Consider the following 25296-nt stretch of genomic DNA (forward strand, 5'->3'; position numbering starts at 1 on the left):
GTCACAGATAAGGACAGTCCTGCCTCCTCTGTGTCTCCTAAGGACTGGGTGTTCTTTGTACCTCGTAGCATATTAAAGGTGAATTGTAATCCTGAAGCCGCTGGCTAGTTGCGGCATCTTGAGGAAGTCACTTAATTTTTTTTTTAATTTTAATTTTTTTTTAATGGAGGTACTGGGGTTTGCATGTGCCCTATCACTGAGCTATACCCCGCCGCCCTACCCTAGAGCAAGTCGCTTTAATTTCATAAATGAACTAGCTCTCTTTTGCAAAAGGTAAACAAATCAGGAAAGGATCCACTTCTAAATCTCTCCTAATTAATAATTAAGGAGGCCGGCTGATGGGTGTGTATCAGTCACTTTATTTTCATGGGAGTTTTTAAAGCTATGATTATGGGTTAAATGTTGGCCAATATTGAGGACATTTTAATCTAAATCCTAAGCGTTTCAAAATTTTCAGAAGCTTTCATGTCCTAAACTATTTCATTGTCATATAAACAGTTGTAGGAAAATGGCAAGAAATTTAATTCTTCAACAAGCATTTACAGAGTGCCAGCTGATCACGTTTTGACATGGACAACCAAAGGGACTAACTTAGAATTAAGCCAAAAAACTTTACTTGTCTATGAGTCTAAACAAGGAAGGCAATCATCCTTTTTTTTGGTCTCTATTCCATTCTGTGTGTATAAAAAAATGGCCTCTTCTACATACGCCTGGGTCCACTTACAGGCAGAGCTGGTACGTCTCCCTGCCACCTGCCCGGCTGCTTTGGGTGAACAGTCCCAGGAGGGGACTCTTCTCGGGAGCAGGCACCCTGTCACCCCTCCTAATAGCAGCAGATAGGGAAGAGGCAGAGAAAACCAAGAGTCAGCGCTAAGGGTTGGCGGTGGCTATTTCTGTAACCTTTCCCTTTCCTGATTCCAATATTATTCACACCTCCGCGTAAATTATTTACCATGTTGAGTGTTCACTTTTCCCATATGCTTACGGATAAATAAACAGAACTAAGAGGAGAAACAAGTTGAAGATAAATAATGAAATATGTTTGGAGATACTTGCTTTATAAGACGTGACTAGTGCCAAGTGGTCAGAAGAAATTACTTTGAAGAAATGGGGTGGATTCTATATAATGTGGAGCAGAAGACTGTTTACTTATTTGGACCATCAGTGGCACGATGCTATCACTTCTCCCTTATTTTCCATCTAAAGCTTTTAATAAATAGCTAACATGTGGGTATTAATAGGGTCCCTTCTCCCCACATTTGCCAATAATTCAGCCTAACAGCTATCGGATTTTAGTTCGCGCGTATGATGTGCTGGTGCTGTGTGCTAGCCTCCAGCTTCCTAGTTCCTCCTTTCTCACTGCCTCCCCAGGACCCCTTGCCTCTCCGTGCTGTGTGCTTCTTAGTGGCACTGAATCCTATAGTGAAAGAATTTCCAAACGTTTAAGGCTTGACTCCTCTTTCATCCTTCACATCTCAATTAGCAACGTCCTGTCAATTCTTCCTTTATGCTACGCTCACACCTTCCACTTCCCTCTACTCCTAGGCTAGTTCTCATTACCTACTGCGGCCTGGCTGCTCTCTCCAAATGGAAATTCTTTGTCCATGGTGGCTCCAACTTTACCTGCTGGACTCACACTAAGCTTCCTTCTGTGCTCCCACCCACACCATTTGTTTACAAACTGTGCCGTGCCAGTTTCTTTACCAGCATCGTAAGTGACATGAACAGAAGCAAGACCCACCACTTGCCTTTCCCTGTGCGATTGCTAAAACACTAAATGCGGAATGTGTTTGAAGTAATACGTATTGACCGATTTTCCTTTTTTTCTAAAGGTTTCCGGTAAGCAGCTGTTGGATTGAAGCATATAGGTACACATGTTACCCCGCTGCCCCCAGTGGTTAATATGGTTAGTCTTACTACCTAGTTAGTTGTCTCCTTCGACTTTTACCACTTCACTCAACATTTCAATGATCTCCTTCCAAGGGCTCAACAGAAGCACTCAGAAGAGAATCCAAAGTTTTCAGAATGATGTTGGACAGAGTTTTGCCTGATGTCCTGTAAACCAAGGGTTTGCTATCCAGTCTACAGGCCAAATCCTGCTCACCACCTGCTTTTACACAACCTTCAAGGTAAGAATGGTGTTTACATTTTTCAGTGGTTGGAAAATACCAAAAGAAAAATAATAGTCCGTAACCTATGAAAATTACATGTCATTCAGATTTCTGGGTCTATAAATAAAGTTTGCTGGGACACAGTCATGTTTATTCATTTACATATTGTTTAAGGCCGCTTTGGGGCTACAGCAGTAAGTTGAATGGTTGTAACAGGGATTGTATGTCCACAATCTCAAAATATTTACTATATAGACTTTATAGAAAAAAAGTATGCCCTTGAATGAAGTATGATTATGTTGTTGGAAGGAACTGAAAACAGCTTCTCTAAGGTGGTGCTCTTTCTTTTGCACATATCAAGATATTCTCCCAGACTTGGAAGTTCAGAATAATCTGAATTCCTTCTCTACACCCCCAATTCAGTCTCTGACCCTACAGACAGATTAATTCCCCTGAAATGCTGTTTTCATGTCACTACCTTTCTTGACAGTTTCAATAACCATGGGGTGATGCCTAAACTTTTTAGCTTGTCATTTGAAAGCTCTTCACAAACATGCTTCACAACCAACTTTCTATGTTATTCTTTATCACTTCTTACTAACCATTTTATTCCAGGAAATTTGTCTATTTATAGTCCCTCCCCCTAAATCTGTTTTAGCTTTGCTTTGGTGTCTTAAGTGCTTGAAAACTGTTTTTTCCTTCCTTTCCCTATGTATGATCTATTTCTCTTTTGAGTTTATCGCAATCTAACTCCTTCAGAAATCCTGACAGTTTCATCTTCCAGGGACAGTCCTGTCTCTAAGGTTCTACTAATTATTATCTCCATCACTATGACAGAGTCTCAGGACAACAGTCCTGGGTAAAAGGCCAACTTAGACTTTCACGAAGGCTGAGGAGAATATTAAACTTGCATCTTTGCTTAGAGAAGAACCTCCTGTCTGTTCTGTTTCCAATGGGTCTAGGTTGGGGGGGGTGCTGATGCTCTGTAAGCTGAGCAGAAAGGCAAGTTTATTGCCCACTAGTCACCGTAAGTCATGAAGACAAGCCCAAGGTCCCAGGAGTCCCAAGTATGGAAATCTTGGTGGGGAGCCACTGCCAGGAGATCCCACCTCCAGTCTCATCCTCTCCACACTGCAGAGGAAAGTGACAACTGGCCCACGTTGAACGATGCTTTGCTTTGTAACCAACTGCTCAGTCGTGGCTCATTACATGGAGTCAACTTTTCTCACCTTGAGATGATTCAGAGATTCTTACATGTCTCTCATTACTTATATAGCAAACATCATAATCTACTCAAGGGACTGTTGAGAAGAATACAGAGCAACCAGCACTGCTCCCGGCACAGAGGAGACCATGATGGCCATGGTTATGCCAAAGATAGGTCATTAGCTCCAGTGGCTGAAATCGCTTGAATCTATGAAAACCTCTTTTTTTCTTGTCATTTTAGTTCTGAAAAGTGAAAAAAAATGTAAAAGAAGAAAACTACTAGGAGAAACATGTTTTTGGAGAAAATTGTTTATCAATTTTATCCCTAGAAACACATGATTACACTGTGATATGCCTGGAAAGACCTTCTCTGAGTTTTTTTATATGGTAATTGTTTTGCAAAGAAAAGAATTGATTTTATCTTTCCTGGGATTTTCTTTTAACACAAAATAGGTAGTGAATTTAATAACACTTCATTCAGGACCCACTAGAGTTAGGACTTGAATACGATAAACAAACCGTAGCCTTCAGAAAAATAAGGCACAGTAGAGAAATAACATGGAATGAGAAATGAGGATCAATATTTGGGGCTAAAGGATTTATAATACTTTGTATTTAACCACAACAACAAAAAAAACCTAAGCTGTATTTACTAAGGGCCAGACATTACTCACAATGCTTTATAAACATTGACTTATTTAAACATCAATACACCTTTGAGGTAGATCTCATTTTACAGATGAAGAAACTGATACCCAAAGATGCTAAAGTGTCTTGCACAAGGTCACAGAGCTACCGAGTGGTTAAATTTGGATCTGAATTTATGCATTTGGGCTCCAAAGGTCACGCAGTCATGTCTTGCATGGTACGTTGTCTCTCATCAATTTATTTATTTGTTTGTTTTGTTGTGTTTGAATGTGCCTTACGGCACTGCCACAGTTTCTTTCTTTATACTTTCTGTGCTCTACTGAGAATCTCGTCTGGTTTCAAATGCCTTCAACCTTCAGGATATTCCCAAACTTAAGTCCAAGCATTGCACTATTTCCCATGCAAGGCTATCTCCACCCACCATTCATCTCCAATCGCAGGTGCCTTTGACTTAACGTGTCCCAAACTAAATGCATTGTCTTCCAGTCTCATTCTGCCTTTTTTTTTAATCCCTAACTCAGTGGCATAATCAGCCACCCAGGTAATCAAACTAGAAAGATTAGAATCTTTCTCATTAACTCCTTTCCAGCAACATTCACTCTCAGTAGCTTCTCCTATTTCTGTTCTTACTGTTGCCAAAAGTCCTCTTCATTCTGTTCTTACCTCTCAGTTATTATCACAGTTCAAGTGACCATCAGCTTTTACACGGGCTGTTAGAATAATCTCCTCAGTGACCTTCCTTCTGCAGTATTTCTTTGGACTGGCCATATCCACTAGCAGGACCTTCTCTCTATGTGGCCACGTAATTCCCCTCATTACAAATCTCTGAGTGCTTCTAGGACGTCTTTTCTGAAGTCTCTTCTGATAAGGCACCACAGGTGGTTTCAGGATGCTCCGTAACTGTTCTCACAACACTCTGTAACGCTTCATCGTGTGCATTAAAAACTGCAATTGTATTTTACATTGGATTCCCCATTAAGACTGTAGGAACTTCAAATTTCAAATCCCCAGAATCATGCCTACTTCCTAAGAAGCTCTCAGTAATGATTTTGTCACGTGAACTTGCCCTTCCTCACTCTCCCACCCTTACTTCCATTATTTGCTTGCAGAATAAAGTCGAAACCCTTTACTAATAATTAAAAGTTCATTCGCAGTCTGTTTCCAGGGTGCCCTCCCAGCCTCCACATTCTGTGCTCCAGCCGCACTGAACCGACTGCTCACTGCTGGGCGGCATCCTGCTTTCTCAGACCCCTGTGCTTTGGCATAGTCTGGGTTTTTGTAGAAGTGACTTCAATTACTTTGTTTTCTGGTGTTTTTAAAATGAGTCCAAAGTAACTTATAATTATGATCCCCTACAATATTTATAGGATTCTGTAGTTAAAATTATGAACCAGCACTACTGTTCACTACTATCTGATCTATTCTCTCTAGCAATGATAACCCAAGCCTGACCTACATGTATGATGGATGTGCCAAAGAACTGAGGATGCAGGTACCAGAATGAGCCTGCCAGATTCTGTCCCTGGCTCTACCACCTTCTGGCTGTGTGGCCTTGGAAAAGTGAGGCCCTTTTCTTTGTGCCTCAATTATTTCATCTGCAAAATGGACGTAATACTAAACCTAACTCTCAGGGATGTTGAGAGAATTAGATAAAAAACTAAATACATTGGATATAGGGAGTGCAGGCTGGGGAATAAGATGCTGTAGCAGTTATATATTAATGAATCATGTTGGGATGTGTTGGTGAAGATATGCAGGCGGCAACAGGTGGAAATGTAGGCCTGGAACTCAGGCAAGGCATCTGGGCTGGGAAGAGATTTAGGATTCATGTCATCAGTGTAGAGTTGGTATAGGACATCATGGGCGGGAGTGTGGAGAATGGGAAGGTTGAGGAGCTAACAGGCTCCCAAGTGTAGATGCCAAGTTCAGAAAAGGACAGGAGAACTGCTTAGTCATTTGTACCAATCTGTAACTGGCATGGTATCCAGCACCTAGCTGATGTTCCCCAAATGTGGACTGAGTGAGCCAACCTGTGCCTGGATCTGTCATCAGTTTTCAGTTTGTTCTGTGGGATTAGGAGTAAATTAAAAAGGGAAGATTACTTTCTGAAATAGCTGATGTGTGTTTAACCTAAGCTAGAAAGGAACAGAAACAGGGGAGGACCACATTCTTAGATATAGACCAGAGTCTATTGACAGGCCAAAGCTAGTGCTGAAATCTAGTGATGCTTGAAATATAGTTTATTAACCCATGAATGAATGAATGAATCCATTAAAAAGATGGAAGAACTTTTTTTTTATTGAAGTATAGTCAGTTTACAATGCTGCATCAGTTTCTGGTGTAGATCATAATGTTTCAGTTATATGTACACGTAACATATTTTCTTTTTCATATTCTTTTCCATTATAGGTTACTAATATTGAGTGTAGTTTCCTGTGCTATACAGTATAAACTTGTTGTTTATTTTATATATAGTGGTTAGTATCTGCAAATCTCAAATTCCCAATTTATCCCTTCCCACCCCTTTTCTACCCTGGTAACCTGCTAAGTTTGTTTCTATGTCTGTGAGTCTGTTTCTGATTTGTATATAAGTTCATTTGTGTCTTTTTTCAGAGTCCATATAAGTGATATCATATGGTATTTTTTCTTTCTCTTTCTGACTTACTTTACTTAGAATTGTGATCTCTAGGTCCATCCATGTTGTTGCAAATAGCATTATTTTATTGTTTTTTATGGCTGAATAATATTCCATTGTATAAATATACCACAGCTTCTTTATCCAGTCATCTGTTGATGGACATTTAGGTTGTTTCCATGTCTTGGCTATTATAAATAGTGTTGCTATGAACATTGGGGGAAGGCTATTTTTAATTGTATACTTTTTTTTCCTCAAAAAGGATAGATCTTCATCTACATCTCAAATAGCATTTTCAAGACAAACATGGGTGCAAACATTTTACGCAGAGAACAGTGTGGCTGATTTCCACCTTCCCATCACTCTCTCCACGCACCCTCGGAGAGCCTAATAATGATCAACATAGCCAAAGTTTACTCTGCTAGAAACTATGCCAGGCCCTCTAATATCTGTAATTTTGACAACCACAGATGAGAAAATGAAAGTTCAGAAAGACTAAGCAATTTGCTCAAAGTCACACAGCGAAGTTATGAAGTCTAAATTCAGTCACAAGCCTGATTCCAAAGTCTACACTTTTAGCCTCTGCTCTAGACTCTAAGAAATGGGAAAGAACACAATCAGTGCTCTGGTCTATCTTGCCCGACTTGGGGCACAGTGTGGCCCAGGTAATTGCTAACTGGTTAATATTGGAATAACCAATTATTATTGCTAACCAATTACTTATGGAATAATTTGACATTTTTAAAAACAAACAGCTTAACAACCTTCTTAAGGATTACAGAAACCTTATTTTGATATTTAAAATTTAGTCTACTTTTCCTCATTAACCATTTGTAATCTAACCACATCCACATGACATTTTCATCATTCCAAGGTCTTCTGATTTAAACAGGCTTTTTTTTTCCAGGTAAGTGATTAAATATGAGCAAAAGATGATGGTTTGATCAAAGATAAGTCCTTGTGAGGTGATTCTTAGATGTCTTCCTTTCCTGAACATTTTGCATATTAAAGATAACACAATTCTGTCAGTATTTTTAAAAATTCATTTATCGCCAAAAGGTAAAAAAAAAGTTTTTTTTCTTTATGTAACAGGGCCTGGATATTCATAAGTAACCATAGGTGAGTTCTTTGACATCCAGTGAACATCGGAATCTGTCTGTGATACTTACTTGCTTGGCTATTCTTTCCTCGCCTAATGAAAACAAAACAAAACAAAACAAAACAAAACAGAAGCAAAGGCAGCCCAGCCTTCTGTGCCCGCCGCCCGGGCCCAGGCGCCTAGGAGCTCTCGCGGTGGGAGCGAGGCAAGAGGCTGGTTAGGAAGGACCACCTCCTCGGTGCCCGGCGGGCAGGCGCACTGCTTGCGCATGCGCCAGCCTCCTCCGCGCATCTGCCCTCGTTCCGTATCTTTGGTGGAGCAACACTTTGTGACGTCGCTGCCTGCTGATCACGGGCAGCGCTCGGAGCGTTCTCGGGCCGACCGTGGCGCTTTTCCAGGTGTGGCTCCCTACAGGGGTGCCCTGCTCTGACAGCTGTACGTGGATTATCCTGCATGTAGCCTTTTCCCGCTGTCCTGTCAACCACGTTGGGAAATTTGTGGCAAAGCAGACTCTGGTGAGACTGATGGGAGACTCTGAGGAGGCTGAGAGTGGGAACCAATCATTTCCTTAAGATCTTGTATGCTCTGAATCTGGGAGGTCAAAGGAGTTGTAATTTTCATGTCAGCATTGGACTAATTGATGGTGGCCGCGGGGAACAACATATTGACGAACATTCTAAAACCTCCTTAGGTCTCGGGGTGTAAAAGCGCTGTAATTAACCTACGTCCGCCACAGAAATAGGAAGGGAAAGGAGAAGAGCAGTGTCCAAATATGTATTTACCAACTGTGTGCTAATAGAAGGCACAGAACTTTGCTAAAACTTACAAAAAGAATGAAGCGATAGAACGTGTGCAGTGGCTCTTAGATTTCTAGACATATCCCAGTGTGTACAAATAATAATGTAAACCCAATGCCTCATATGTGATAATGGCCAACATCCTGAATCTGACATACTATTTTAGCATTTGAAGGCATTTAATCCTCATAACCTCCCTGTGAAGTTGGTATTATCATCTCCATTTTATACACAGGAAACTGGAGTCCGTGAAAGATTCGGTAATTACCCCGATATCTGTAAGCTAGAAAGTCATACAGCAGGGTGATAAATCAGGCAACCTGATTAAGACCTTGAGTTCTTAAAATGATAGTGTATTTCCACCATTTTCTTATGTGTTCTTCATCGGTCATTAGAGGAGCACGGAGTTCTCAAAGCTGAGCAGCGCCAAGCTCCTCCTTCACTCCTATGGTGGACTTTGCCTACAGTGAATTCCATTTCTCTGGAGTTAAAAAAAAAAAAGCTTTCCCCTTTATTTCCTGTGATACCTTTTTCAAGGGTCTTCACGCCCAGTTGGAATCCCTGCTTAGGGCTGTGGTCAGGCTCCTTGGTACGTTGCATTTGCAGTTACCACCATCTGTGCTGCTCACTCCAGGGACAAGTTAATAGGTGGCCGTGGTATCAACCAAGAGTCTCAGTGGCGGTTGTGACTGTCACAGTCATGACTTTTGCCACCTTGGAAATTAAGCCTGCAGGGCTCATCTCCCTTGGACAGGCTGTAATGTTTTTTCATAACTCTACCAGGAGGCTTAGCTGCGACAAGAGGAGCAGAGGTGAAGTATAGAGGAACGCCCTGGCAAGAAAGACCCTTAACCACTGGTGGGTTCTCCTGGGACACTTGAAGCAGCTTTCTCAGCTAGGGGAGGAGCAGTCACTTTTTGGCCAAAGCAGAGGATAGGATCTCAGCCTTGCTCTGCAATGATTCCAGAATCAACCCCATCACACCTCATATTGCAACGGAAGGCACACAGCTCTGAGTATTTCCATGAAAATAAGAAAAAAAAGTGATTTTCTGAAGGGAGAAACTTTCAAACTCAATTATTTTCACGTGGGAAGATCTGCTCATCTCAGTTCCAAACCTACGTAGCGAAGGGAAGTAAATTTAAGAAAAACGAGCAAGTGGCTGCTCAGCTGTCTCTTTCCATTGTCTTATTTAGTTACTTGCTAATAGCTGTTAAATCCTACAGAGAAACTGTACATCTGCCAAGAGCGCAGGCTGGGGAAGCAGGTAATCAATCAGTCACAGAGTTATCCGGCTTCACATCTCAATCCTCAGTCCTGCTCTTTGCAGAATACTAATGCCGTTTATCTTTTCCCCTCCATTTTAAATGAAGATGTCAGAGCCAATACATTTCGGTGCGGGCTTTTGATGGCCAGTCACGGTGAGTTGTACAGAGTGTGAATGCTGCTAAATGACGCAGCATACGTACTTGCGGGGCCACCCCCATAGGTTGACATGAGCAGTTGACTTTCGTCCTCACGTGCCTCCCCCGCCACCTCCAGTCCACACTCCTCACCTGCGCCCCACGTTCTCACCCCTGTTCTGGGTCCCAGGTGAAACCTCACTTTCTTCTCTGCCCTCTCTTAGTAAAGCATTGTAACTCACTCAGCCTAAATTGTAGCTAATGTCTGATACAGGTTTGGGAACAGCTCATTTCTGTGTATGTGTTGCTTAACTACGTTTCCGCTCTTCCCAGTGACAGGCTTGTCTGGCAGATAATCTCTTGCCTGATTCCCTGTCTTGGTAACCTCAGGCCCTCTCAGCCCAGCTCTCCACCTTTCTGGTTTACAAAAAAAAAAAATTCTGGCTCCTGATGTCTGAATTGAATGACCTCCACTATCACATGCTGACAAAATTGTGTGATGCCATTTGTCTGCCCGGGTGACTCAATGTTACCTCCTCCTGGATTGTGCTGAAAGTTCCACCTGACTAACTAGGCTGCATTTTAGTGCAGGAATTCGTGTCAGTGTCCTTCTAACTCTACAGCTGTGACTGTCCTACAAGAGCATGGGTTTATAATTCCAGCTTCCAGCCCCTCCTGGGCTGCTCCCTGAGTGAACTGTGTAGGATCTAGCCAGGACCCCAGACCTGATGCGTACAGTCTTGTTAAAGACGCCAACCATCTCTACAATGCGAAGTCCAACAGTGAATTACTAGTTAACGTGAACTTTGATTACGTCTTCATGAAAACATTTTCTTCACTAGGTTTCACAACACTTAGTGTAACTTCACTAGTTGTGTCTTTTGAGTCACCTTTGCTAGTTCTTGACTGCAAGGGTTCTAGAGCCCAGTCCTTGGAATTCATCTCTTTTCTGTCTTTAGTTATTCCTCTGGTGTTTGTTCACATCCAGTCTCATGGCTTTGGGTACCGTCTGCATCAGTATGACTCACAGATGTGGATACCCGGTCCGGACCTCTCCCTGAACTCCAGACTACATATTCAACTGTCTCCTTGAAGTCTTTACTTGGATGTCTAATAGATATCTCAACTTCAATATGTCCAAAAACTACACTCCTAGTCTCTACCGCCTACCTTGGCTTCCTTCACCCTCTGCTGCGAGGTATTCCTCATCTCACTTGATTGCAACTTCGTATGTCCAGATGCTCAGTGCAAAAACCTTGGGGACCTCTGTGGTAGACAGTCTGGCCATCATCACGTCCTTCCCTCCACCCATCAAGAGGTGAGGTCTATGCCCCTCCTCTCAGTTTGACTTGTCTCTACCATTCAGTTTCTGTCTTGGCTCCTAGTAAGTTCTGATGGTACTATACCAAGACCCCTCAAGAAGGTGAGCTGACTGGGTTGCCCAGTTGCCCTCCCAGCCTTTCTCAGTCAATATCTCAGGACTGGGGCTTTGTTCTGATCTGGGTCTATGGCCGGCGCTCATAATTGGGCCACTGGATAGCAGTTCTCTCTGGCCAGATTGAATATGGAATGTCTGCCTGATAACTGCCTGTGCACATTATGCTGCACCTAACATAAAACTCTTCTGTTTTGGTTTTTCTTTCTTCAGCATTATATATATTTTTTAAATGTTTGCTGTTTTCAGTCAAAATGGATGCCTGGTATTACTTATTTCCTTCATAACATCTTTTGGTTTTTTTTTTTTATGCCCATGTTTCTACCTTTTTACACTCAATTTAGTTCATATTTTCCAATATTGGTTATATGGTATTTCTTTTCTCAACCCTCCAAACATGAGATTTGCTATATTGAGTTTAGGGAATAAAGAGTAAAGGAAAAAAATGAGAAAAAAGTCTTCAGCAAATCAAGAAATCAGAAGTTACAATTCTACTCAAGTTCTTCTAGAATTCTCACGATACCATGTTAATGTCTTCCCCCGTGTTGTGGATAGTTTTAGTTAAGAATAGGACTTGAAGTACCCGTAGCAATTGCTACGCAATCCAACTCCAAATGCTATTTCACACACGATTACCTGTGTTTGGTGGGTCATCCTTTTGTTTCCTTTTCAAACTCGGTTATTTAGCTGGTGTATCATTTTGTCAGAAGTGCTGGCAGCTCACTGCGCGGCGCCCGTTATGGCAGCAGCAGCAGCAGCAGCAGCAGCGAAGTGGCTGAGCTGCTAAACACGCGGGGACGGTGACTGTCAGGCTGGCACCATTGTCTTATCCCCGGCTCACTAATCTGTAGTCAGAAGAACCGCCATCCCCCTGCATTCCTGATGACTTATTTTATTGCACCGCTTAAGGGCTCATAAATTTTGACTTTTTTGTTTTTGAAGATGAGATGGCTTCAGCGGCGCCCCACCGCGCCCTGCGCGGCCGCTGCCCTCTGCGCGCTGAGCTCCGCATCCCGCGGGGCGCCCTGCCGGCGGCGGCTTCTCCACACGGGGCTGCTGGCCTGCGCTGAACTGTGAGGCACATGCGAATGAAGTTGCCCTTTTAGAAAATTAACTTTTCTAATAACCGCGGTGACGGGAAGAGTCTAGTTCTAAAGATGAAGGGCTGTATCTTTCTAGCCTGTTTTGCATGACACCAAGTGCAAAGAGCCCTCATTCTTGCCTATGTGACTGCTTTTGTGTGATGTTTATCAGCCACCACTGGAAAAATCTGCTTTTTAAATCTCTCTCGCTCTCTCTCTTTTGGTTATAAAATTCTCATGAAAGAAAATTTGCATTAGGTACTAAAGTTGCAATAGAAATATTGTCCATTTTCTCACTGTCCAAAGAAAATCACAGGCAATATTTTGATCTCTGTTTTTTCCCTCTGCACATGTTTGCTTCATCTGTTAAATCGTTTCGGTTTTCTGCTTCTGTAATATATGCTGTTGATACAATTAGATGCCATTATATATGTTGTTGTATAATTTGGCTTTTTTCTTTACTCGCAATTTCATCTTCTCCTGTAATCTGAACACCTTGTGACATGTCTCATACTCAATATTGCATAAAATTTAGTTGGTCCAGATTACTCAGTATTATAAATATAAATGCAAAGAACATCTTGGGAATAATTTCATACTTGTTTGCATTTTTAAATATTTGAAATTATTTACTTAGACATACTTCCAGAAATGGAACTACTTAGTCAAAAGATATGAATATTTTAAGATACTGGATGGAGTTTGGAGGAAGAAAGGCATAAACTTGATAATGAAACATGTACGCCTCACTTTAGTCTCTGGATTAGATAGTAAATAGTTGAATCCCAGAACATTAGAAGTAGGAATAAACTAAGAAATGGTTTAGCTTGATTCCTTTGTGTTAAACAGGATTTAGGAGCGGTGAGATTGCTTATAATCACCTCGTTGGCTAGGCAGGTGGTAGCAGAGACAGGATGTGGTTGAAGGTTCCCTGACGTCCAATTCAGTGCTCCTTCTAATGACCTCTGACATCCTTTTAGGACAGAGTGATTCTGACACATAAGCTTAGATTTTGTCAGAGAGGAGATATTTCAAACAAATACTAAAGTGCAAACTATACGACAGCTCAGTTTCCTTTGCAGTGTAATGTGCGTTAACTCAAAACAAGCTCCTCGTCCTTTGATTTCACCATACGGTGAACATACATGAAATAGACGTCAGTGCTTGAACTAGGAGGAAGTGTCCTTACTATTCCGAGTATTCGGATGCTTAACAAAACCAATAAGGGTGAATGGTCAATCATGTGTAGCATTCCACTAGAAAAGAATTTCGGAAGTTTAATAGAGCTAATTTCCAAAAGAACGAACTTTTGTGTGAAGCATTCATCATACATGGCTGACTGCAAATCTAGTGAGACCATTTTGCCTTTTTTGTCGTCATCTGTCTAGACGGCAAAAAAAGACACATTTTTGCTTTTAGAATTTAACTCAGTCAGAAGAATTATTCTTGCAAAGACACCAAATAGTTTATCTAATTTTTACAAGAAAATGGCGGACTGTTTTCTAATTAATATATTTAAAGCCGACCAAAGCTAACAAACTGACCAATGTCACTTTTTTATTGTGCAGAACTTGCTCAGAGTTAAAACTTCAAAAATTGTAGAATAGATAAACAAGATTACACTGTATAGCACAGGGAAATATACACAAAATGTTATGATAAATCACAGAGAAAAAATGTGACAATGAGTGTGTATATGTCCATGAATGACTGAAAAATTGTGCTGAACACTGGAATTTGACACAACATTGTAAAATGATTATAAATCAATAAAAAATGTCAAAAAAAAGTCTTTTGATAACTCAGCATTTTCTCTTTGCTTGTAATTTGGGATATTTTGAAACTGTAATGAAACAGGAGAAAAGATATTTTTATAAACATAGAATTTGTTAATTTTATAAAATGTGGTTTAAAAAACTATTCACACTGTAAAGGTGAGACAAGATGACAGGGGAAAAAGAACTATTTGGTTTCTCACCAAGCCAGTCATGTCCATCTATATTACATATTCAGTTTATCTTCCCCTCTCCCCATTTTGTATGGCATGGCTCAGACATTCTTCTACATCATGACACTTTTCGTCTAATTTTTTTCCAGTTGCTAGAAGGTAAGCAGGCAGTCTGGTCACAAAGCATCCTTCCATGTGTAATGGGAATATTATAGGATAAGCCCTGGTGCTTCAGAGGAGAAGTCAGTGAGGTGGTTCAAAGGTTAACCTCTGGGGATGGGGATAAAAAGGAGTTTTCCGTCTGTCTTATGCGAGCCAGTCCTTAAATATCACTCTCAGTTGTACTTCAAAAAATTGAGACAAAACTTAAGAACTTAGAACTTAGAACTTCCTCTTGGAAATAAGCGAAGAGAGATCTCTCCCCTCTTTTTCCTTTGAGCATTTACTTTAGAACGTTTGTACTTGTAAGGACTTTCCTCCATCTTTGAAATGTACGTAAGCCCTTTTGAAGATTAGATAGGCCTTTATGACATAGGCTTGTCTTCTTTCTAGGACCCAGGAGCCATCTCTCTGAAACGTAAACTCAAGGGAGACAGCACCCCCTGTCTGTGGGAGGTGTTCCAAGGTGCAAAACTACTAGCTAACATAAAGATATGAGAAGGGTAATTTTCTTTTGGATAAAGCTTTACCCGGCTGCCAATTAGTTAACACAGATGGTCACCCTAATTACCAGGTGAATTTATACTGAACTATGCATGACAAATGGGGCTGTCGAGGCCTCTGACATCAGGAATAGTTACAGTGCATCTTGAGAACATGTATGAAATGGATTATATCTGCTTTACTCTATAAAAGGGTGAGATGTCTGTCTTTTCAGTCTCTTAGTGGATCACCTGTGATGAGTATCACATTCTGGATTAATGTTTATTCAATAACAAAAGTGTATTCTTTCTCTACTAACTTTGTGAAGAGGACTTCTGGATTTGGAGAAGCTTTTATGTTTAATTCTATGAAAAACAGTGTAAAGAGGGTATCACTCCCACAGTAAAAAATCCTTTAGTCTTTGATTTGTTTAAAAATAGGACCTTAGACACTCCCTTCCATGTAGTCTTGTTGCATGGGCAACGTGTCCTGGAATTTTTAATCTAATGTGTAGGTTGAGAAGATGGAAGAGATATGAGCCCTTCTGGGCAAAAAAGGAATGAACTAACTCTTCGAGAATAAACACAACCAGTTTAGATTGGAAGCTCAAGGCCCTAAATTCTCTACCTAGGGCTGTCCTAGAACAACAGGTTCCTGTAATAATCAAAAAGATAAAAGGATGAAAGCAAATGAAATCAGCACTGCCAGTGAAGACACTACATCTTGGGACCAAGCAAAGGCATTGCCTCTGGAAAATAAAATCCAGCAAGCATCTTTCTCCCAGGCAGGGAGCACTTCCCCAGTGGCACACCAGAGATGTGAGATGACCACCTTCTTCCTACGCTCTGGTGGGGACTAGCAGTGTTACTATCGGTGCTCAAACTTTAATACCCCATCGCGCAAAGCATGAAAAACAAACACAGAGTGAGACACAAAGATCATTTAACAAACGGGCTCTAATACCTGAGTCCTGCTGATGAGAGGCTTTGGCTCAACAGGAAACCCTGTTTTCACAAATGAAAGAAAGCAACGATTTCATGAGAGGCTGCAGCTTCTAAAGTACAATAAAATGACCAGCTAGAAGAAAAGAGTTGTGTGTCTTCATCTGCACCTGCCGCCTGTGAGGATGAGGTGCAATTTCAGTCCCTTCTCTCCCACGCTAGATTTATCATTCCTTTTCCATTTCTCCCCTTCCCAGAGGAGGAGTATTCAATTACAGGTCAAGAGGTCCCTGTGTGAAAGGCCATAAACATCCAAGCACGGTCTTTTTTCTTCCAGTCTCTGGGGCTGGATAGAGAAGCAAACTAAGAGGTCAGCCCAGTCTTGCTTTCTGTCTCTTCCCAGCATGCAGCTCTGTGGACGATTTGAACCACGGCTGCTCTGTAGGTCTAGCCGTCTTGGAGCATCATTCTTTTCTGAGTTTTATGCAGTTTATCACAGGATGATAAGTTGCTTTGGGAGATGCCGAAAGGAAGACTGTGTGGCTTATTCTACAGTTTATCCTTGGTTTTATTGAGAGACTTGATAAGAAAACTCCCACTAGTTTAAAAATATTGTGTGTGTGTGGTGTGTGTGTGTGTGTGTGCGCCTGTAATGTGTAACAGCTACAAGGGTGGCAACTACTATGCTGTTTAGATGATTTCACATGTGATGAGTAGTTCTCTCAGAAGACAGAGTTAAGGAAAAAATAGTTTCTTATCACAGATTGACCTACTCCCTTTTAATAGCTAGTTACAAATTATCATGTGCCCCCTTTTTGCCTTGACTGCTAGGAAACTCATAGCTAAGTTCAGTGCCCACTTATAATACCTTAGTATTACATACATTTCCTAAGTATAAATGCCTGATCCTATCCACCCACTCCACTCCCAACTCCCACCTAGTTCTTGGCTCTTATTATTTACCTCTTCTTAAAATTGGTTGTATAGTTTTACTTCTTTTGATTTTAACATAAATTAACTCAAATCAAACACACAGAACTGCAGTCTTTTAAAGAGCCTTAGAGATGGATTCTCTGCATTAAGGAATTGTACCATCCAGTCTCCTTGTACCATTACCCTGTTCTTTCTATACGCAAGAAGATATTCATGGATGTTTATGCATTAAAAACATAACAGAAGACTGCAAATAGGCCATTCTTTAACCTAGCAGAGAATTGCCTGCAGCAGAACTAACTGTTTTAATGGCTATTGTGCCAGCATTTCTTTAAACAGTTTAAATTAAAAGGTTTATAAATTACATTCACTTAGTATTGAAATATGAAGGATATAGTATATGCAAGCATAATTTTTTAAAAAATCTCTTCTTTGAGCATTTATAGGAAATGTTAACCTGTTTTAGTTGACTGTGTGCATCTTAGCAACATGATCATAGCTCAAAGCTCATTTAAAATAACTTCTTAAAATACTTTATAATATTATAGACCTTTTTCTTTGGATAATCATAATAATGAGAATAACTAAAATTTGTAGAGCATCTACACCAGCTCCAGGTTCCTTAAACATATCATCTTTCAGGAAACCTTTGTTCTTCGTTTATGCAGCTTCAAAAGCTAAGGGGTAAGAGATCAAGTTCAAAGTATCGGCGACGCTGTGCCAATGTTAGGATCCAGGCCTTCTAATACTCTCTCCATCAAACATAGGCACAATTTCAAAGCATCCACAAAGCGAGTGTTTGGAATCTCTTCTGGTTCAATAGCACTTCATGTTTGCTAGGCAGTGTGAGCTGAGGAGCGCTCGCCCCCAGTTCCCCAGTCGTATGGATGCTCAGCTTTGAGTTTCAGAAGTCGACACTGTCTGGTGTGTATTTTCTCTAGCAGATATTGGCAACTACACTTTTCCACGATGGTAATTTGGTTACCCAGGAAAGATTGAATCAGGAGCCAAAAAGAGATTGCAGTTGCGACACAGATCCAGCAACAGCTGACTTTCAGCCTGAACCTTGTAGGCTCGTCAATGCTGCGCTTGTGTCCATTTCGGGATAGGATGCCCTTATCGGTACAGGGGTAGGAATGTTTCCCTGTCCTCCTCACAGTCTATTTGAGAACCTCAGAGCCCCTTCCTAGATGGCTTTCTGAGTAGGCTCACCGGACGAGGCAGGTGAAACGGATGCCTTCACCAGTACAAAGGGAAGCATTGATACTGGAAGGCTTAAGCTTCTGAAAGTGAATGTGTACTGCCCGTGGCATTCTAAAGGAAGACATGAATAAAATAATCAGTAGTTAATTAGTAAGCATTCCTCAGCAAACAGAGTGAGCCAATGTGACACAGGAAAATATGGGACAAGAGGATGGCCGTGTCCCGGGTCTAGGTAGAGCCCCTGGGATGCGCCCCACCACGTGGGGGTCCTTGGCTTCGTGCAGGAAGGAATTCAAGAGCGAGCCACACTTGAGTAAAAGTAGATTTATTCAGAGAGATACACACTCTATAGACAGAGTGTAGGCCACCTCAAAAGGCAAGAGAAAGGGCAGAAGGTGTGGGGTTTGGATGCTTAGTTTAAAGTAAAAGTAGATACACACTCCATAGACAGAGCGCAATCTGTCTCGCTCAGAAGGAAGAGTGGCCGTGAGGTATGGGGGTTGTTAGTTTCTATGGGCTTGGTAACTTCACATGCTAACAAATGGGAAGATGATTCCAACTACTTTGGGGAAGGGGCTGGGATTCCCAGGAATGGGGCCACTGCCCACTTTTTGACCTTTTGTGGTCAGCCTCAGAACTGTCATGGGGCCTGTGGGAGAGCCACTTAGCATGCTAATGTATTACAATGAGTGTATAATGAAGCCCAGGGTCTACCGGAAGTCAAATCTCCCGCCATCTCGGGCCTCAAGGTCTACTAGGTGCTGACTTTCCTGCCATCTTAGTGCTGGTTGAGGTGTCATTCTTTTAATTGCGGTGCCCTGCCCCCTTCCTTCCTGTCGCAATTGCAGTGGAAATGTCCAGGATGCTTTTCCTCCATACTGATTTTTGCTACTTAGCATTAGCTGAGATTAGCTTCTGTTGCTTTTGTTTCCATTGTCAAGGTTCTATGGGGCATTTGGGGTCACCTGAGGGTCCTCCTTTCCCATGGTGTGTCAGAGTCACCATGGAGGATGACAATAGAACTCATGTAGGTCAAATGATTAACAAATCACCCCAGATCTTCTGCTGCAGAGTCACCTTGCTTGGCCCACGCTCTGGAAGTTTTCTGATCGTGGACGCTATCCACTCTAATTGTGGGGATCTTAAAATGGTAATACTACAGGTTACCCTGTGACAATTTCAAGGTGCCTCCAAGGTACTTGCAGCGGCAATCTTGAGTCCCACGGTCATCTCTGTGGGTTGGAAGGTTGCTATGAAAAGCATCTGTGTAACAGCGATAAAACCCCATTTGGGGATGATATCTATTAAAATCCATGCAACGAGCACGGTGAAACTTTACGTTTCATGTGTCTTACTGAGCTGTGCTTCCAGCGACCCGGAGGCTACCTTTGGGTGTGAAAACCTGTGTTTGTTCAGCTCTGATAAACGGTGTCTTTGTTCTCTGGTTGTCAGTTTCACTCACACCAGAGAGGAAAGGTCTGCCTCCTTTACAAGCAGAGGCGAAACCATCTTACAGTTATTCTCATTTAGCAATTATTTATCATTAATTGGAACTGGGCATGCTGGGAAACGCACTTCCTCGGGGAGGAGAATTATTATTTCAGAGCACCATAGACACTGTGTAATGTACACAGCACATTTGAAGCAGCAATTTATTGAAAGTTACAATAGTCTTCCTAGAGAATGGATTTGCTCTTCACCGTTAGGACAAGGTCCAATATTTACGGAATGTTCACAAATGATTAATTATGTTTCATTTATAAATAGCCTCTAATGGGAGACATTTTTATTGCAAATGCTGTTTTAATGAATTGTCTGTCTCTGTGAATTCACATCCCAGACTGAAATAACTTCTTTTTGCTTCCTTCTCTCAACCCCATACCTGACCCTCCCACTGCTCATCATGCCTTTCCTATTTGTTCTGCAGAATCACATGATCACTTCCCCAGTCAGCTAAACGGAAAACGCTGGACCTATCTATGACTCTCACTCATCCTTACACTCCATTTCCAGTCACTCATCCTATTCAGATGGCTCCTTGCTGCCTGGAGAATAAAAGCGAGATTTCCTTAATCTGATAGGCAGGCACAGAGCGATGCTGACAGCCTTCCAGTTACGCGTTCTCCACCTGGGGGACTATCCTGGCTCTCACCATGAGATGCTCTCTTTCATCTCTGTGGCTCTGCCCCCACACCTTTTCTCTGCCTGGCATTCCCTTCTTCCCTTTTGTCTGCTGAGTGAATGTCTGCTTGTTTAAAAGTCGGGTTAAGTGTCATCCAGACTTTTCACTCCCTATCCGCCAGGCAGAATCAGCAGCTCTTTCATTTATTTCCTTATAGAACCGTAGGCGTACATGCATACTTCCCTTATGCTCCTTACTTATGAGACAGGAAGGAAGGGGGCAGGGCACAGCCATTCAACGAATGACACAGCAATTAACACCAAGACGACAGGAGATGCAACACCCAGTAGACCCTGAGTTTCATTATGCACTCATTGTAGAATATATTAGCTTGGTAAATGGCGCTCCCACAGGCGCCACGACAGTTCTGAGGCTGACCATAAAAGGTCAAAAATGGGTGGTGGCCCCATTCCTGGGAATCTCAACCCCTTCCCCAAAGTAGTTGGAATAATCCAACCACTTGTTAACATATAAAGTAACTGAGCCCATAAAAACTAACATCCCCCCACAACCTCGTGGCCACTGCCCCTTCTGAGTGAGATGGACCGCACTCTGTCTATGGAGTATCTACTTTTCGTTTAAACTAAACACCTACCCCCATGCCTGTGGCCTTTCTCTTGCCTTCTGAGACAGCCTGTATTCTATGGATTATGTATCTCTCTGAATAAATATATTTTTACTCAAGTGTGGCTTGCTCTTGAATTCTTCCCTACACGAAGCCAAGGACCAACACCTGGCATGGCTCATCCCAGGGACTCAGCCGAGACCTGGGACACGGCCTTCTTCTTGCCCCATATTTTCCTGTATTAGTTATATGTACATCTAATTCATGTATAAGACATTAATATTTTGAAGTTTCACTAGGCTACAAAAAACGCGTGTCTTCCTCATATACCATCTTAGTTTAGCACGTGATAAATGCTTACTGAAGGTTATTTGGCTGAATTGAAAATTCTTTTAAAAGAAGTAGCAAGTCAAAGTAATGCCTCAGTGAATATTCCATGGAAATATGAGTTTGTGGTTGATGATGCAGATAAAAAGGACAAAGGTGAAGAAGAAAATCTGATAGCAGATCACTGACATCCCCAATGGAGTAAATAAAGAGGTGTAGCAATTTAGGGCACAAAGGTAAATCAGAGGTTCCCTATATACATAGGAATAGTTTACTTTTATTTCATTGCAATCTCTCCTTGCCCTGCAGCTTTGGCATTTTCGGCATCATTTGCCTAGAAGAGCAGCCACCTCAGTGCCTAGACCATGGTAGACACACAGTAAGTACGTCCGGTATGAAAGAACGCATGAAAGAACAAATAAAATGGTTCCAGCTCTTTCATTTTACAGATAAGGAAACAGACCCAATGATGAAAAGAACAGGAAAGCAGAAACCACCCCTCTTCAAGCCACTGCCATATTCCCTACATTGAGCTAACGGTTTTCGCTTCCACGATTCCATTTTATCTTACCATGAAAAATCATACAACTCTTTTGTGAGACAAAGAACTTGCAGCTCAAAACCCGTGCCCTATGATCACACAACGAGGTGGCCACTCTTGGTTTTATACTGTGTGTAGCGCACAGGCTTTCCTGTCACCTGCCGCTGTGATATATTCACAGACAGAAACATAACTGATTATTGGTTTTGGTGGATGGAAATCTCTGCTTTTTATTATTTATTTTTATTTAAAATTTGTTTGTTTGTTTGTTGTGGGAGGTAACTGGGTTTATTTTTTTTTCTTTATTGTTAGAAGAAGTACTGGGGATTGAACCCAGGACCTCATGCACACTGAGCACACGCTCTACCACTTGAGCTACCCCTTACCCCAAATCTCAGCTTTTTAGAATCTGCATGATTTTAGATGTCAGCAGGTGAGTAAATATGGGAACTTGTGATATCTAGTGACAAGATCTTTAGACTTGAAGGCTGAAAACCAGCATTCAGTTCCTGATCTTGTTACCTTCCTGCGGGCTGAATTCTTCACTGTCTTGGAAACTTAGTTTTCTCATCTCTAAAGCAAGGCACAGAATCCCAAGCTTGTGGAGTTCCGTGGTGAACAGATGAATAATGACTATGAAAACACAGTCTGTCTACACAGAAGTAAGGTATTCTCATTGTTAAGCTTATGTAAGAATGACGGCCTGGGTATAAAAGTCCTTTGTCAACTGCATGTTCTTTCTCTTTTGTTTTCTCTGTTACCACTTTGCAGCTTCAGAACACCCCAGCCTTATTTTGTGTAAACAGACGAAAATAGAATAAATAAGCATTTCCCCACTAATGTGATTTGTATACAATATATCAGTCTTAAATGAACTTCTGCTTTTAATTCTTCCGAAGTCACAACTTCCACATAACTTAGAAACAGAGAAATAACAGTTAGAAAGACATTTGTTTCTTGCCATAAGCTTCTGTTCTCATAAGAAAATCAACACACTCCAAGAACAGGGAAATTATCAAAATTAACATCATTGCACAGACAGTGGCAGCTCTTCGATAAGAATAAAAGCCATCGACAGCTTGTTCTGTTAATAATCGAAATTACGACTTGTCAAATGTTTTGCATTAGCTGCAGCTCTGTGCACACATTTTAAAATGAATCTGATCAAAGATTATTAGCATTTTCTCAGTTTATAAAATGTCCTTTACTGCAAATAAGGTACAGAAAGTATCATTTGCCTTTTGTTGGTGACTTCATCTCTGACCTTTAACATCAATACTGCCTTATGACAAATTATCCACACTGGTTAAGTCCTGAAGCTTTCCTTTTTTATGTAAAAATGTTTATTAAAATTTATTAAAAATAAATGTACACAGCCAAAATGAAAAGAACAATTAAGATATGCTTCTAGTGTATCTTTTAAGATCTCTGATGGTCATACGGCAGAGAGCCCTGGGACATTAGTTATCAATAGGACCTTAGAACTCACCCAGGTCTGACCCTTTCATTTTGTAGTTCGAGAAATGAGACTGTGAGCAGCCGAAAAGGAGATATGCTAATTTGCAGGGAACAAAGACAAGGAAACAGCTCCAGGCTACCTTTTGAGCACTTTCTTGCTATACGAGGTCAGAATAGAATCAATTTTGGGATGTGTGACTCAATTCTCCTTTATCCAAATGACATCAGAAGAAATGGCTGGGGGGTCTTGCTCACCACTGACATTAGCTCTTTGGATGTGGACACTGATGGAGTGAAGATATGTATCTGGGACAGGACCAGATAAATGGGATAATAGGCGATCTCAGGAGCCCGGAACATCAGCTAAGTCTAACAAAAGGGAATTTACCAGAGAGAGATGCAAAGTCAGCACTTAAGTTACAGAAGCCAATGGCAGATACAGGAAGTGGGCACATGGCTTAGCAGCAGAACACTGGTGTGTTTGTGTGTTTCAGAAGTGGCTGTTTTTACAGAATCAAAATCTCCATGAGTTTACAGTTGCTGTCTTCTCCAAATCAACTGAATTTTCCTTAACCTAATAGCAGTATATAGAGAACAATGAAGATGCTAAGTATAAGCTACTCCGTCCACCCAGAATTGAGATTATAAGTGTAGACACTGCTGAGCTGGGGCATGGAGAGGGGGAAAACCAGAATGTTAAATTGACTCGGACCCAAGCATACTAGGAAAGGTTAAAGGGATCAGTTACTGAGAAGGACTTCATTTGCTGGTTTGGAGAAATGGGGGTGAAATGAACGTGTACTGTGGAGCCAGCTCGCGCTCTCTGAAGCTTCTCTAAAGTTTATAAAACCCCCACTCCTGGGCTCTTCATGTGTTTGGAGCCGACTGACACCTTAACCCCCTACTCTCTCATGCAGGACCTTCGTATACCTGCATTTCTGCAAGATAAATATATCTTCTCTTGATCTGTGCTCACCCTAACGAAACTAACCACCCTGGGAAACGGCCTGTCTCACAATACAGGGGGACTGGTCTCACCACACATCCTGTCCTTATCAGAGTCATAAATCCTGTTGTTCAGAGAAGTCCCTAACAGATCTCACAACAAATCAGGTACTTGTGCACGAATTAATCACGCAGCCCCCACCCCTTGTGTTCACAGCCCCTTCCCCCCAGTAAAAGACCCTGTGGACTCACCCTCGGGCTCCCACAGGCATCTCTCATCTCTGTGGCCCGCTGTTGCCTATAGCAGCGTATCTATTAAACTTTCCCTTTGTTCTTAATTTCTCATTGTCTTTGGTGAATTCTTTTACCACCTGTGACCGGCCCACCTGTCCCACGACATGTACTTTGTATCAAAAGAGGCTGAATGGTCAGCTGGAAAGAATTTTACCCTATGTATGGCATCAGCCAGCAGGAGTCTGAGTACACACACCATTGTTTCCAGTGGTGTGACCTGGGAAGGTCTCTAAGAAACTGCCTATCAGGTTCTTGATGAGAGGAGCGGTATCGACGTCGCAGGGTCGCTGTGAAAATTAAATTAAATTAAGTGACATATGTAAAACACCTGCATGGCATGCAGTCATCAGCAGATGCTGACCTGTCCACCACTTGTCAGGTGGTCATGAGCGGTTTGTATTAAATTTTATTAGAGGAATATCTTGTAGAAGGGTTGTTTAAGTGGAGACGAGGTTAGACAAGATTCCTGCCAATGCTGCTTGATATATTTACATGCTGCCCACCAGCATTTTGCCGGACTTTCTGCCAGTAAGGACTGTTCTTCAAAATATTTGACTCCTTATAGGTTGAAGTTGCAAGAAATTTTCACTATCATAAAATAGCTCTTGCTTACTTACCTATAAAGTGCAGAAAGGGGCCTCTTATTTCCGGGTTTTGGTCTATATGGTTTGGGTTCTCCTGCCATGTTGATATCTGAAAGCATAAAATAAAAGAGCATGGATTAAGAAAACAGTGAAGCATATGAGAAAAGGAAAATACAAAGCTGCATTTTTCTTTTTGCTATTTGTCTATGTAAATGTTATATGCCATTCATTCATTCAGTCAGCAAGTATTTGCTGAGCACCTACTCTTGGCCAGGCACTATTTGAGATACATCATGTACCAAACAGGGATTTGTGAG

The 25296-nt window shown here is 41.6% G+C and overlaps 1 protein-coding gene and 1 long non-coding RNA gene across 20 annotated transcripts in view; one reads left to right on the forward strand and one right to left on the reverse strand.

The window, feature by feature from the left end:
- The window catches only part of RALYL (RALY RNA binding protein like), a 584818-nt gene that overhangs the window by 80031 nt on the left and 479491 nt on the right, over positions 1–25296 (reverse strand). For all 18 annotated transcript variants that reach the window (XM_072951759.1, XM_072951758.1, XM_072951765.1 and 15 more), the window contains one exon: positions 25013–25088. In XM_072951759.1, coding sequence (XP_072807860.1) covers positions 25013–25088 — 76 coding nt within the window. The remainder of the gene's footprint in view (positions 1–25012; positions 25089–25296) is intronic.
- Positions 8077–25296, forward strand: part of LOC140690228 (uncharacterized) — a 42143-nt gene continuing 24923 nt past the window's right edge. For both annotated transcript variants that reach the window (XR_012065412.1, XR_012065413.1), the window contains exons 1-2: positions 8077–8214; positions 21467–21536. This is a non-coding gene — a long non-coding RNA (uncharacterized lncRNA). The remainder of the gene's footprint in view (positions 8215–21466; positions 21537–25296) is intronic.

The sequence above is a fragment of the Vicugna pacos genome, chromosome 29, assembly GCF_048564905.1.
Source record: "Vicugna pacos chromosome 29, VicPac4, whole genome shotgun sequence".
NCBI lineage: Eukaryota > Metazoa > Chordata > Mammalia > Artiodactyla > Camelidae > Vicugna > Vicugna pacos.